General features: G+C 33.0%; 1 protein-coding gene across 4 annotated transcripts in view; it reads left to right on the forward strand.

Annotated features, from left to right (window-relative positions):
- Positions 1–16,175, forward strand: part of LOC126850176 (atrial natriuretic peptide receptor 1-like) — an 85,246-nt gene that overhangs the window by 56,440 nt on the left and 12,631 nt on the right. For 2 of the 4 annotated variants that reach the window (XM_050592877.1, XM_050592875.1), the window contains 4 exons: positions 42–281; positions 2,563–2,639; positions 2,963–3,054; positions 14,199–14,348. In XM_050592877.1, the coding sequence (XP_050448834.1) occupies positions 42–281; positions 2,563–2,639; positions 2,963–3,054; positions 14,199–14,348 (559 nt within the window). The remainder of the gene's footprint in view (positions 1–41; positions 282–2,562; positions 2,640–2,962; positions 3,055–14,198; positions 14,349–16,175) is intronic. The other 2 variants (XM_050592879.1, XM_050592878.1) reach the window with 1 other exon arrangement.

Below are 16,175 nucleotides of genomic sequence, written 5' to 3' on the forward strand. Positions count from 1 at the left end.
AGCGAGATTCGAAAGAGAAATCGCGACGATAAATTTTCAAGGGCTGTCCGGCGAGACAGTTTGGTTCTCCCTTGATCGACGACCAAAGGACAAAGGCGGAATGGAGAGGAGTAACACTTCGAGTACGAGTAGTCTGTCCTTGCCGCCGATGCCGGGGACGAGTCCCGACGGCGGGGCCAGTCCCAGGAGGGCCGTCAGTCCCCTGCTCGAGGTCCGCAGGCCTCACTGCACCCTCAACTGCGAGTCATGCAGCATATTCCTCGAGGACATCTACAGGCACAGTACGTGTCCTTTTTGCGAGATGGATTGGACGCGGATTTAGTTTCCCGTCGCGCCGCGATCGAATTCGATACCCAATCAATTACATCTTGAGCGTACTTACGCGGGCGCCACCCCCTCGAGGACGAATCCCTCGGAATATAACGTCCGATATTGACCTCGGAACAAAATTAGACAGTTTTCTAATGCTTTCGCAACGTGAGTTTTGTCATGAGAGATAGATTTCCAGTAGAATATATATTATAAATTTATACTGATTTTACATTGTCGAAAAAATTTCCCAAAATATGCAAGGAATAGTGACCGTAATTATAATTGCATGGAAATGGTTAACAGTGTTGACAATGTCTTCCGAATTTCAAGGAACTTTTGCTTTTAATGAACGCTGGCGTGTTTTAAATATTAAAATTTATATCTTTGGAGATACATTATAAAATTTTTTATAATTAAGGGAAATCAATTTGAGATATATATTATTATTGTTTCAACTAATTATATTACATATATATATATATATATATATATATATATATATATATATATATATATATGTTATGCATATTATTTATATTTTTTATACATTGTTACTATGGATATAATTATTGATTTTTTAACAAAATGATTTTTTACGTTGTCTTTTTAATTTCCTTCATTTCGTTTTTTTTTTTTTTTCGGCGGAAATGTAATATCATTGATTTCGCAGATGGAAATTTATGGAGCGTAACGTGTGACGATAGATGATATGCGGGAATCAAACTAGAACGTGTCTGGAGATTCTGTATGAGTGGAGTAGTGCTTATAAATATTTCCTTTCTCTGTGTATAAAATATCGAATTTCATCCTAGGCAAAATTTCAATATTTCGTATTATTTGTACTTTTGTCATGTTCAACAATAATTTCGACAAAAAAATATTATTTTTGCTTTAAATAAAAATGTATATCATTATATATAACGAAAAAAACTGAGGAACAGAAGCATGAATCAATTTCTATGCATAAATGTATTGTTATAATCGCTTTTTTTCAATCAAGTGATAAGTAGCTTTCATTAATGTATGCGTAATCTGCTAAATAATCTGTTGAATAATCAGATTAATTTTATTTTTAATAAGAAAGAGCTACGATGTGATTTATAAGGGGAATCTAGTTTTGTATGTTTTTACGTATAAATTAGATATAAATCCCATTACCGAGATAATAGCACCGTACTTTCTTTTGTCTATTAATTTATCTCGATTCTATTTCTTTTTGTTGTGTGTTGGTGTGATACTTGAAAACCATTGACTTAATTCCAATCCGATTCTACAAAATGGATGTTACGTCGATAATTTTGACATGAGCGTAAATATCGTGGATGCGTTATTATAAGTTGATCGCTATCACGTTCCAGTAAAATTCCTACTTGTCATAAAATCGATGTACGTGGCTGGAAATATAAATTATTTTATTGGATTATATGTACACGGATTCACACATCAGCGAAATACTATTATATTCATTAATTTGATTTAATCGATGATTTTATCTGAAATTCCGCTCATTAATTTTAGTCTCATACGTGTACATAATCGCGCACTGTACTATAACTACAACTTTCAAGCAAAAATAAATTTACATCGCAAAGTAATGATAAATTATGTCTTAAGCAAATAAAAGGAGCATCTAAAATTCATCAGAATCAATCCAAGTTACGGAATCAATATCTTCTTTTCTCTTGGACGGAAAAATTATTTTCGCGATAAAAGAAAGAGTTACAGTTTCACGGATTTATTGAAATGTCTATAGATATAAACGTACGTTATTGAAAAATTTATGCGGATCGGATATAATACGCTGTTCATACACCAACGACATTGTATTCGAAAAGATCAAATGGTGAAACCGTGAAGCTTGTATAAGCGGCTACTTTTCGAAACGACATATGCTGATAGTAGTGAGGCTCGCTCGAAGGCGGACGAAGGAGAAAGCTGTTCGCGCTAGGCGGACCGTCCGACGTAACGTAAAGCTATTTCACTGATTCGATAAAGTAGGTTTGCACGGTTGCGTGCGGAGTTGCTTCAACTCTGAGTAATTACAACTTTGCGGAATATTTCATGGCATTTCATTAATTGTCTTTTAACACGTTACCACGCTGTTCGTAGCGGAGGCGCGCCGTAATCGATATCCTTACGCTCGGCCAGCGGATTATCCTCCGCGCTCTTTACGGAGAGATATTTTCTTTCTTCACTTCATTACTTTGTGAATTTTGATATTATACCACACACACTTCCTCTTTGTTACAGAAATAATAGAAGGCGTTAGAAGAGGTGGCGGTTCACCTTTAAGACCTGTAATTGACGTCGCTGCCGTCGAAGAAGAGGTAAATAACATTTTTATATAATTAAATAAGCATTTTTTTTATATTGCGGGCATTCTAAATACGCTTGCGCACACATATTTGTATATTTATATTTTAATATATATATATATATATATATATATAATGTTTATACGAGATTTGTCTGCATGTAATAATTAAATTAGTATTAATAATTATCGCAATTATTAGTTATTATCGTAAATAGAGAGACATCATAAATAATTGATGTTTTTTGTGAATTAGATATTTTTCCTCCTAAAATAATTTTTTACGCGAAAGAATAAATTTTCAAGATTAAGAAAATATAAATTTTGATTTTACAGGTAGCTACATTAATGAGACGATGCTGGGCGCAAGATTCCGCCGACCGGCCGGATTTTCCTGCGCTGAAGCAAACCATTCGTAAAATTAATAAGTGAGTAATCCTTTCGTTTGAATTACGTCATTATTAATCTCTGCGATTTAGCAACGTCACGTAATTCGGCGGCCAACTGAAAGCAGGAGCTCGAGTGAATTTTAATGATCCACTTTCTCTCTCTCTCTCTTTCTCTCATTAAGCTAAAAGCTTGCGTAGAGGCCAGGCGCGATAAAAAAGACGCGTATATCGCTTTTTAAAGCACCGATAAACTTCGAGTTCGTAGTAACGTTAATCCGAGTGCCATAAAATTCAAACTCTAACGCGCTCGAATTATCGAGAGAATGCATTAACTGCATCATCGAGAGATCCGTCTAACGTTATTTCCGTTTTATCGCTTATACCGTGGCTGCCGATTACATTTACGCGGAGTGTCAACGTATATCGGAAATATCGATAAGCGTGACGGTTTTCTTCGATATCGGTGTCAGCAGAGATGACAATTGTATACTGGATATTGTATGTATGTACATGTATGCTCGGATATTAACGTAGCCGAATAATAATCGTGTCGTTGCTACGATTCAGGATGAGTCACGGATGTGATTTAGGTCGAACGAATTGCCAGATGATCGGTGATTGTGTGCGATCTGTGGCACAGTGATATCGTACAGCCTCGCTGTTCGTATTCAACTCGGCAAATTGTAAAGGTTATTGTGCCGACATAAAGCGTAACCGAAGAGCAAAACTCGCGATATATCTGCGAGTATTTCTTTTTCTCTTCTCTCTGCAGGCTAGTCATCTCCTCTCTCTCTCTCTCTCTCTCTCTCTCTCTCTCTCTTCTGGTTAGATATTGACATAGTTGTCGATCTTCCGGACACTGTGCATGCATCATCTCATACTCATCCAGAGAGAATTCAAGAGAGAAACCGACGAGTTCAGGCGCACTAACTCGATAGGTCAATAACTGCACGGAGAAGAGTGGCTTCCAGATGGCTGAGCGCGTTCCATGGAAGAATGGTAAACCAAGAAATAGGCGGAAAAGGTAAGAGGCCGAGTAGAGCGGACGGGAAAGTGAGTGTCAGTTGGAAGAAAAACCAAAAGAGACGTGTTACCAGCGATCAATCATCGGGAGCGAAATTTCGTTCGATCTGTTCTTCTTCGCCGAGGAAAATTGCGTTCGCTTACTAGGCGCGGAATGACTCTTCTCCGCGATTTATGTAGAAAAAAAGAAAAAAAAAAAGAAATTGCGACTGAATCATTCGCGAGATTATCTTTTTCAGAGGTGCTATAGGCTGAGAATAAGCGTGTTCTCTCAGAGAGAAGACGGAAAGTTTTAAATTCTCGATCGTTGCTTTGCGATTAAAGTCAACGGTGAGCTTGCGAGAAAATGTGTAGAAAAAGGAAAAAAAAAAAATAGTTGAGAAAATGGTATAAAAAGAACGGGATCGTTGCTTTGCATAATTTTCATAAGCATAATTTTTCTCATCTTGCTTTTACCACGCGCTGAAATTTAAATCGAATAAGGATTCGCCAATCTCATGGGAAAACGATTTAATCAACGCTCGTCCGATATCTTCGACGGATGGTTGTTTCGGCTGACGGCGCGTCGCCGCGGCTGATCGAGAGTTTTCGATCTCATTTAACTTTGACGTTGTTTTATCGAAACACTCGACATTTTTTATTTTTATTTTTGATGATTTCATCATCAAAATGATGAAATCCTGGATGACTCGTGAATTAAATCGACGTAACGGTCGATAATTGATTTTTACGAGAATTTTAGAAATGTGAGAAAAGCATATATTTGCAAAAATTGTTATTAAATTTATATATTAGTTTAATAAAAATGGAGAATATTATTGTATATAAATATTATATATAATATATAATATGCTAATAATTTTTTTTTTATTTTAGCATGTAGTAGATTGAACGTGTATTACATCTATAATATGAACAATATTTATATATTTTTACGTTTTATTTTTTTAATAACGTATATATATATATATTAATTTTTTTAAATATCGTAATATGATATAAAGTGATATATTTATTACAAAGGAATCAAATATATACTCGCAATTTATTGCAATTTTATGACGTAGCTTAATATAATATATTATTTAGAGTAAGGATTAAATTCGAATATATCCTATTTGTACAAAGGTTTGATACATTGTTCGAAAGTTCTAAAGCTGCAACAACATTACGGATTGTTACAGGATATCTATTGCACTGCACTAGGAGAATCCCTTCAAAGTTCCTACCTAAAGCTTAGTGTTGATTCAGAAATTGTTGTGAAGCGCATTAAAACAAAATTTAAGACTGCACTTTTTGATAAATTTAGAGCTGAGTTTTTTTCAGAGAATAACAACAAAAATTTTTTTTTACTATTATTCTTCATTATATCACATATATTTATAAAAAAGAATAACTCAGCATATATAAGCTCTATCTACATATTGTATTAAAGCAAATTTTCGTATCACGTGTAAATGTGAAATAATTGAATTTGCGAACGTTCGAAACTTTTTGATGTCGAAACTATCCGCAGGCCAAATTAACACGTGCGGTCGCATATACATGTTAGCATAATATGAGTCAATGTGTTATATATATTCATCTTCGTTGCATATATAATTAACCATACATTTAATGCGTCATAGCAAAGATAAACTTTTCGATCAAACATAAGACGCTATGATAATAAAATCTTTTAATAATTATAATATATCTTGCATTCTTCAATTTCATTAAAATTATAATTTAATTATAATCATACATCATAAACAAATTGCGAGAATAAAATGATATTAAAAATCTTTCAACATATACAATCGAAATTTCAATCATTTTCGTCGATCAAATCAGCTCATTGTTTTCATACAATACGCGAATATTAAATAATACTTTCGAACTATTCTCACATGAATATACGAAAACATACAGTAAACAGAAATCGATTGAAAATGGAGCGCTTTTGCGTTATTGTGAATTAATAATTGAGCAATTAATTTCCTCTAACGAAATAAACTGTCGTATATTGCGTAGCACTTGATAAAGTTTGTACAACGAAGATTTCACAAACGCGCGCGAGAGACAGAAACGGAAAGAGAGAAAATTGATAACGGTTACTGCATACGCAATTTTCATATAAATTCGAAATATTGTTCTTGTTACTGCCTGATATATATTTTCTCCCGCATTTTACGCGACGCGCGTATTTTTTCAAAAGAGTTTTCCATTACATTCGCTTACTTGACGTTACGACAATTTCCATCCCACGATTTTTCCGTCCCGTCCGAAACGCGCGAAGCTCAATCCCGCATGCTCGATTGAAACGCGTCACTCCGTGCAGCTCTCGATTGAATACTGGTGTAAAGGCGATCGGATATGTATAGCACACGAAAGGCATTGAGCGGCTTCGGTGTTCAATGGCGAGCAATGTGATTGGCAGTGGTAGATTAAAATGGACGATAACGTTGTCGAGATTCGCTTGCTCATCAACACGTTGGGAGCTGAATTCGCGATGACGGTAATGTCGCCGTTTATGAAAATTCCTTTTTATTATTGAGATGTTTCCTTTCTCTCTCTCTCTCTCTCTCTCTCTCTCTCTTTCGCCTTTGCTCTTTAAAACGTCGCCGTTATATACCTTCCTGTATGATCAGATGATCGAAGCCAAAAGAAAATTTATCGTTGAATAAGAGATTACCCTTCCACCGATAACGAAGCGTTTCCTTTGACCAATACATCGGAAATTATTGAGGCCAAATGAAAAGACAAGTACATCGTGACAGCATCAACTCCATGCATGTTCTCTATATATTCCTTCTATCATTATATTTTTTTGCTCGCGAATCTATTTTCTGATATGAAATATGTTCGCTTCTCTTTGATTTTATTCATATTATTAAATTATTCTAGTACACGATAGAAAGAATCAATAGGCCAAAAGGCAGAAAAGGCGGGAAAGCAAGTGACTTCTGCATAATCTCAAAGAAATAAAATTAATTTCAAAGCACTACAGAGATTAAAAGAGAGAGAGAGAGAGAGAGAGAGAGAGAGAGAGAGAGAGAGGGAGAGAACAATAAATTGAGAGATAAATAGGAATGAAAAAATTTAGATAACTTGTAAAGCGTAAGAGAAAGAAGCACACAGCAAGGCAGCGTCATAGGTCACGCATCTGAACGGAATTTTCTTGTATGCTGTTATCAAACTTACATAAAATATTACAATTTAATTAAGCTTGTATATATATATATATATATATATATATATATATATATATATAGATAGATAGATAGATAGATAGACTAAGTTTTTGCGCGGTAATGAAGAGTTACCGTTGATATTTTTGTTTTAAAGACAGGCTATAGTTCTTAAGAACTTTCCTTATAAGATTTAAATTTTATCCATGAATCCTCTAAGACGAGGATTCACTCCTACGTAAGAAATCTCAGGATTTTATGCATAACTCTCGTGCCGATATTACATTATAAATCACGTCATATTCTATAAAGCCTGCGTGGCAATGCGCGCGCGAAGAATATCTAATACCCCTTCACACAAAGGAGAGTTGCTATAAACTCGTGTCTCTTGTATAATATTATTTCCCTAGCTATAAAATCGATATCGAAAATATTTCATAACATTTTACAGAGAGTATCTTACTACCAGCTAGAAGCGTTAATCTTTTTTTTTTTTTTATTTTTTTTGCGTACATGCTACGCGGAAATCATAAATTTCTTTCCGATTAAAGGTATTTTAATAAAAGAGTGTATTTGACGCAAATATGGGATCGATATATTTTCTTAGCAAGAATTTGCAAAAAATGCATCGCGATGTATTAGCTCGAAAGAGCTTTTATGTGAATTATATAATATTTTTTAAAGAAATAATAATTTATTTTAAAGAAATAAAACAAAAATTCTTTGCTTTCTTAATTAATAAAAGATATGATTAAAAGATATGATTAAAAATTTTAATCAAGATTTAAATTTGAGAATTGAAAAATAGCAAGTGACAATTTTCTCATGAAAAATTTTTCTCGAAAAATCTATTCGTATAAAACATTTTTGAATCAATCTAGAAAAGGCGCTCTCTACGTAATGCCAGCATTTCATTAACGAAATAACATACTGATCACTATGAAGACGAGTTTCTATCGATTTTGTTGCAGCACAGAAACCGATGTGCTTAAAGAGGAGCGATTGATCACTAAGCATATCCGTATATGTTCTATTCATTAGGTTTTTTCATTGATTAAAATGTAATTCGTCCACATCTATATATGGAATGAGGAAGATTTAATTTTGTTTCGGAAATTTGATACTCCGTTTTTGGGATTTTCCTTTTATGAGCTTGAAAATAATTAATTTCCTCTAGTTTGAAACAGTGAGAAAATTGTGCGACAAAGATAACCATCTCAATCGGTGCATATGTATGCTCCATGTTGCGCACATTCTATTCGCTTTTGTGCAACATCACATTGTTTCTCCTTTACATCATAACGGCACGCTTGACTCATCATAAACGACAAGTTATAACTTTGAATGTGGCATAGTTGATATGGTCAGACTTGCTTTTCTAAATAAAAATACATTTTCGAAACTGCTCATTATATATTGTTCACAGATTTAATTGGACCCTGGTTTTTCAAAGCGTCATTAATTCTTTCGATTCTTTTCGCGAGAAAAAATGTTGTTCATGCACACATACATATATATATATATATATATATATACACAAATATACAAACATACACAATGTTATTAAATATAATTTTCAAATATTTTTATTTCTTATTTTCGATTGGATTTTCCAAGGATTTTTCGAGAAAAATTTGTGTTTTTTATTCACAGATTTTTGATGACATCGGACTTAATCACCGGTAAAAATTATCGCAAAATTATTTTGCAACATTTTTTTGCAGTAATTAAGTTTGAGTTTCTTTTTGAAAGGGTAGAACACTAATTTCTCCAAACTAACATAGTTACGGCACCTCTTTGAAAGACGATTATATGGTGCGACTCTCCACATAATTACGTGCACGTGCACTTTATGTAGTCGAGAATAGGCTCGGCGTTAACGCACGTGTGTTACGCTACAAGTTGCAAACTAGATCGAGTGAGATAATTACGTTCAATATTTCGTAAAGGAATTATGAAAACAAACTTGCAAAAATTGCTAGCACGACGTTAAGATTGCAAAATAAAATGCAAGCTTTCCACGCAAATTTTTTGATACATTTTGAGGATGTATTTCTTCAGATAACAAAGTGACTGACATGGGGGCGTCTTTTTGCTATTCTTTTCAAAATTAAAAAAAAATATATTATATAATAAATTGTATAATTTACATCTCTCTCTCTCTCTCTCTCTCTCTCTCTCTCTCTCTCTCGCTCTTTCTTACAAGTTTTGTATTTATTGTTTATGTTTTATTCAATTTTATTTAATACTGTTTCATTATTGAAAACATTTGCTAATAGTTACGAGGCTAATAGTTACTTGAAAGATTTTGCGTAGTTATTTATAATTTTTAGTTATAATTTTTTATATTTTGTACGAGAAGGAACATTTCCCGCAAAATTTTCCGTCTCATAAATTACATAAATGTACTGCGACAGAGCGTAGTGGAACAATTTGCGTATCATTTCAGTCATGGATTGCTAGTAGGGCAGCAGGTTTCTTCTCTCTCGGTTTGGATTTATCTACCCGCGAGGAAATTTATATCGCTTTTTCTATTTATGAAAGCGATTTATGAAAACGCGAAACAATACTTATTTGAATAATTCTAGATAATTATATCAATTAACATGCAATCATATTTCATATTAATTGCAATTCTATGGGATTATTGCTTAATTCAATAAAATATATAATAATAACACATTATGAATACATTACTATTATATGTGTGTGTGATTGATCTTCATGGCAATAATTATGTTTTTTGGATAATATTGTTACAAATGCACAAACACAATCAAAAATATTAATTATTACATGGAATAAAGTATAAGTCGTTTGTACTAAGCAAGAAGGATATTCTTTTTGAAAGAACTTTTAAAACAATTCTTTCCTAAGGGCACGAAAAAGATCGGGAAAGGAAACAAAAACCTTACATGCACAATTCTTTGAAAATATTGTTGGGAAAGTAGTTTGCGAAAAAACTTTACAAATTTATTCAAGATCTCAGAAAAGTTTTGTACAAAACGAATTGTGTGAGCCACTTGTGTGAGCTACGCAAAAAGCCGTGCTTAACGGCGTACTCAGCAACATGAATAATTAACGTTTAGCAAATTAATCCGTTGACATCTAAATTATTTTATAGTTCCATAATTATTAATAAAGTTGGTTTATTTCGTGCGCCGTAAATTTTATATACTGGATAAATTTAAGCTCTCTTTTTTTGACATTTTATAATTTTAATAAAACGCGATTAACTATTATATACTACCATAAAAAATAAGAATACACTATATACCATGTAACATTAATATTATTTTTATATATAAGATAATTTATTTTTCTATCACTAATAAAAAAGAATTTAACATATTTTTAAAGCAAATCCTTATTATATTATATTATATATTTACATAACATAACATAAGTAAAACAAATTAAAATTTAAAGTAAGTTGCGGATTTGTTTGAAAATATAGTTGGATTTGCAGACCATTTACACAAATTTCGAATAAATATTACATTTTAATAAATTATAACTATGTGCAAATACACGTCGAATTTGTGAATTAATATTTATATTAACTAGTTAAATATATCGCGATGCCGCTCGATTGGAATCGACCCATCCTCTGTGACATTTCATCAATAATCGAAAAATATGTGAGAATGACAGCAACTTTTTATCTTGATAACGTTCGAGCCGAATTAATGATCAATTAAAATGCACGAGAAAACGTGATATATAATTGAAATTCAATATTACATGCGCAGTATATATTTCTTAAACGCGAAATTCCTAAAGGTCTATTATTATTAAAAGAAAACGCTATATCACGATTTTTCCTTACTTCAATCACTCGTATTATCACGCTTCAGCGCATACTTGAAGCATGTTAATCACATAAAATATCTATTAAATAGCTATCAAATAATCACTTCGATATATTTATGAATCGCTAATCGCAGTAATTAATTAATCACAATATAATTATGGAATAATAATTATCAAGGACTTAAATAATAAATATCAATAAATAAATTTCAAGCAATAAATATCAATAAATGCCAATCGGTCTCTTTATCTCTTTTATTTATTGATATTAATTAATCACGCTGATTATTTTTAATTATAACAATCGTATTTTGAAAGATAATATTCAACACGGAACGTTTCACGACCCTACCTGCTCGCTCGAGCCTCACCGCTCGAGGTCTATAACAAGGTCTATAACAAGGTCACAGCAAGTATAAACAATAGTGTGGTATACGAAAGCCATGGACATAAGACGAACATAATATAACATTTAGTTATATTCTTTTCTTCTACACACGAAACATTTAATGTCTTAATGCGTATAAATTTATATGTGAAATATTTTATTCTTTTTTAAAATGATTATTAATACCGATTAATGTCATTTTCTCTTCTTCCAATCCTGCATATATTATTATGCGCTTTCAGTTTGAAAATAATTGTCAAATGATGTTTAAATCGGTGAAAAATTGTCAAAGCGAGATATATTTGAATGAAAGCATCGTCAAAGAAACTATATTCGTCCGCAAAGATCGCAATAAAATAATAATCTGTGACTTCTCTATCTCTAAATCGCATGAACTAATTGCTTTGACTAATTAGCTGTCGCTTTGGTACAAATCGGTTTACAAATCGACTGATATCTCTAATTGTTCGTACAAAAATGATCGCGTTTCATAGCACTTGTCGTTATCGTATTTCGAGAAATAATACGACGGAACGATTCACGTGCTCGTTCAATTTCCATTGTGCAAATGACAAAACAAGCAAACATTAGCGTCGCCCTATATATGTATATACATACTCTATATATGTATATACACAGATCGCAAAGTTCGGTGCTTGTTTCTGTCGACGCTGTTATGTACGCGCATTAGTCTTATTGCGATTAGAGAGGAGAGAAACCTAATATAATTATTTCCTATGATTTTTTCTCGTCATTGACGATTCGTCGAGGCGCCAGCTTTCATCAAAGTAAAGTCAGAAAGATGTTCCTCGCGATATAATTATATATATATTTATTTATTAAATTTATTTTTATCACGGACGCCACGCTTACAAATGTAATATTTTTTTTTATCAAATGGGCCAAGTTGTTTTTTCTTTTTTTTTTTACATAGATTAGAAACATTGTAAAAACGGACTATTATCTCTTCTATTATATATCTTTGCGATAAATAGCTTACTTTTGAAGTAAAATGCGCAGAGCGAGTTTTAAAATATTATAAATTTCAATGAGTCAGAAATATATAAAGTAATGTGACGCATTGATTTAAACAAGTTTTTCAAGAGAAGATTTATATTGTGAAAATAAACGATTTAAATGTAATGTAATGTCTAATAACATTTTGCGAGAATAAAATGAATAATTGCTAAATGAAAAAGAAAAATACAATCGCGTTCTACTTTTTCATATTATCCGAGAAAGTTCGTAAATCAAACGCTCAGCATTCTCCACATTTTGTAATCCTCTTGCAGAAGAAATTTGCATTCATACACACACACATATACATCACGTAAACTATTGCGTGGTGGAGAATATTTCTCGAATATTTATCGAATTCGCCGTTATTTTAGCAAATTCGGCCAAATAATCGATGGTCGAATGTTCGACGCCGACTAAATGCTACTCTAGCGAAAGTCGATATTTTTCACGCGTCCCTTTCTATTATCCTCAAGAATGCGTGTTATATCATGACGGTCCACTCCGATGATCTGAGAGGTAATATCTTTCCATCAAAAATAGTCACATTCCTTTCATTCCTCCACAAAAGTTAGCGAGGAAATCTTGGCGCTTCGAATTCACACATTTTTTTGGTGGAAAATCAATATTTCTGTCGATGAAGTCGTAGATAATTTTTAATTTGATAATTTTAAACAGCGGAATTATATTTTTCGTAAAATATTAAGGTAGTTATTATTTTATTTTTTTATCTTCTGTGATTAATATTCCTCTAAAAAAATGATTAATTTCCATAAATTAACTGCAAGTTTACGTTAATAATTATCAAAAAATTTGTTTCATTATTTTCTGTCTTTATCGTGTAATGCCTCTAAATACTTATTTTGTATCTTTTTTATTGGATCTTCTTTATTGGAAAAACCTTTTGTTCGTTTGATTTCCTGAGTTTCGCGTCAAAGAGAATGCTGAACTTAAAAGCAACTCATTAATTTTGCACGCTCCTTAGTCGAGATGTGATATTATTTCTGAAAAGCAAACGCGATCACGGATGCCTCTTCTTTTCGCAATTTTCTTTTAGTAATTTTCAATTTTGCTAAGGGATGCAGAATCTTATTCCAGAATAAGACGGTTCTTTTTTATCACGCTAGGAGTTGAAATATATGTAAGCACAATATTACTGTTGGAAAATTATAAAACATTTTTCGTGATTGTGATACGTGGAGGGTCAAGGTATTGATTTGAATGTAAATAGAATTTTCTTCATCATTTTAACGGAATGAATAGTCTCAACATTTATAAGATTGTCAAGAGATGAAATAAATTTTCGAATGATTCGATTTTCAATCATCTCCAAGTAAATTGATTACTTAGATCACAAATTACGAGATCACAAACAGTCGTCGATAACGGTCTCTCATATCCGTTTGCGTGATATAGGCATGACGTTTGTGCGACCGCAATCGCGGCGGTTGGATTATTGTCTTTGTGATGGCTCGCTGTGTCTCGATTGCGGTTCATCGTATCGTCCTCCGTATATCCAATCGTGGATGCTTCTCGTAAATTGAGCGACGTAGATGTAGCTCGCGGATTAAATCGAAGAAGATTTCACGTTATTGCTCACGATTGATATTCGGCTTTATCGGTATCCGATTGTGTCGTTAAACGATATCCAGTCTAATATTTTATATCATGATTTGAATATTTTCAGCGACTCACTTCTCGCCTTCATCTTTTCTCTCCTCGCGAAGTCGCGATTAAATATTAAGTACGCTTGGTTTGTTTGTTTATTTCAGAGATTATGAGAGCAGCAATATCTTGGATAATTTGCTGTCTCGCATGGAACAGTACGCCACGAATTTAGAAACACTGGTGGAGGAACGTACGGCGGACTATCTTGAGGAAAAACGTAAATGCGAGGAGCTGCTTTACCAGCTACTACCAAAGTAAGTTACGCGTAAATAAAAAGAGAGCTGTCTTAGGAAGAACTTTATTAAGGAAGATTATCCGCCTATATTTGCCACTGAGAATTCCGAGTATACTTTGCGTATTTAGTAGAAGACTGTAAATATTCAGATAGTTATATCATCAGATACGTTAAAAAGATATCATTCAGATGCGTTAAACAAGATTGACATCAAAGATATCTGATTTGAAGAGTATTTTAATATCTAAAAAAATGAGTTATTTTATACATTATTTTACATATTATCTGATATATTATTTGAGTTTCTCTTCCAGCATTAAAGCGTTTTTAATATTATTAATAATTTTGTAAGATTGTTTATTAGATTAAGCCTAACAAGTTAATTAATTAAATTGGTCGCAATATATGTATACATATGTATATATGCCGATGCCGATAATTAAATTAATTAATTTAATTTAATTTAATTAATTGAATTATATTCAGAATCTGAAAATTTATATATACATATGTATACATATATTGTGACCAGCTCGAATTGATTTTTTACTTGTTTTTGTGCCAGCGATAGCACTGTGGTTTTTCCACGTGAATTATTATTTGGCTCTTTATCGGTAGAAATATGTTAATTTAACATATTTATGCACGTAAATCAGTCGGACATAAACGCGCACGAGAGCTTATTCTAGCGAATATTAAAACCGCTAATTACTGCAAATGCGAGGAATAATAATCGAAATATCAAATAACCTTTATGTCAAAATGCAAAAACGCGCAGTGCCGTAAATTAACGGTTGGAGAAATCCCTTCCGGCGTGAAATTGTATGATGGAAATGGCCCGAATATAATATAAATCGGTCGGATCGATTTGCTCACGCGATGCGGGGCGCGATTGAACAGTAAGGGTTATCGAAAATTGATCAACCTTGAAATTGAAATTGATTTGGAAAAAAAAAAAAATGAAATAAAATTGTGTGAAATGATAAGGAAACGGCGGGAGTAGTTTTCTTAGAGCGCCATCGAGAAAATACAATTCGCGGAACTGCGACGAGATGAATTATACGAGAAACTGTCGTTGGCGTGTCGTTTTAATTCAATATGTACGTTCGAGGTCGCGCGAGACGGCTAGGAGAACGTAAAATGCAAGAAGCCTCGAAATGATTTGTTAACTCGATGCAAGTGGCATGTCATCGGCATAATTATTACACGGTCGTTATGGTGCAGTACAACGCCAGGTTTTTCCATTTTCCTGAAAACGTTATGTATGCAATGATCGATGGAGTACATCATGATATCGATGCGAACACGTCAAAAGCATTTTCTCTTTGAGGAAATTTTTCCTCAAACGATACGCGACCGGAAGAGACTTTACTTGCTTTCTAAACGAGAATATTTCTCTTTACGGCGTGTGCGCGGTTAAACATACCCTGTGTAGCCTCTCGCGAGCAAGTGAACGAAACTTAATGAACTTTACGAAGATAAAAGGGATGTGCGAGGAAATTCTATTGAAAGCTTCGGAAACTTTATCATCGCTTGTTCCTCGTGAGTGATAACTCTTTTGTCGAGAACCAGTAATATAATTAGCGAGCCATCTCGTGTCACGTTTAATCGATATTGCATTACGATACATTATTGTGTCGCACAAATCGATTTTTGCGAAATGATTCGGATTGTGCTTTTATGTGGTTAACAAACTTTTTTTTATTCACTTTGAATTAGATTTTGATTTTTGCAGAGAGTTTTAAAAGTATATTAGACCTATATTGATATTGTGATATAAAACTGTATTTAGTTAATTTTTATCATATCGCACAGGGTCTATAATTCCTATTAATTTGCGTTGGTT

The sequence above is a fragment of the Cataglyphis hispanica genome, chromosome 6 (genome assembly GCF_021464435.1).
Source record: "Cataglyphis hispanica isolate Lineage 1 chromosome 6, ULB_Chis1_1.0, whole genome shotgun sequence".
Classification (NCBI taxonomy): domain Eukaryota; kingdom Metazoa; phylum Arthropoda; class Insecta; order Hymenoptera; family Formicidae; genus Cataglyphis; species Cataglyphis hispanica.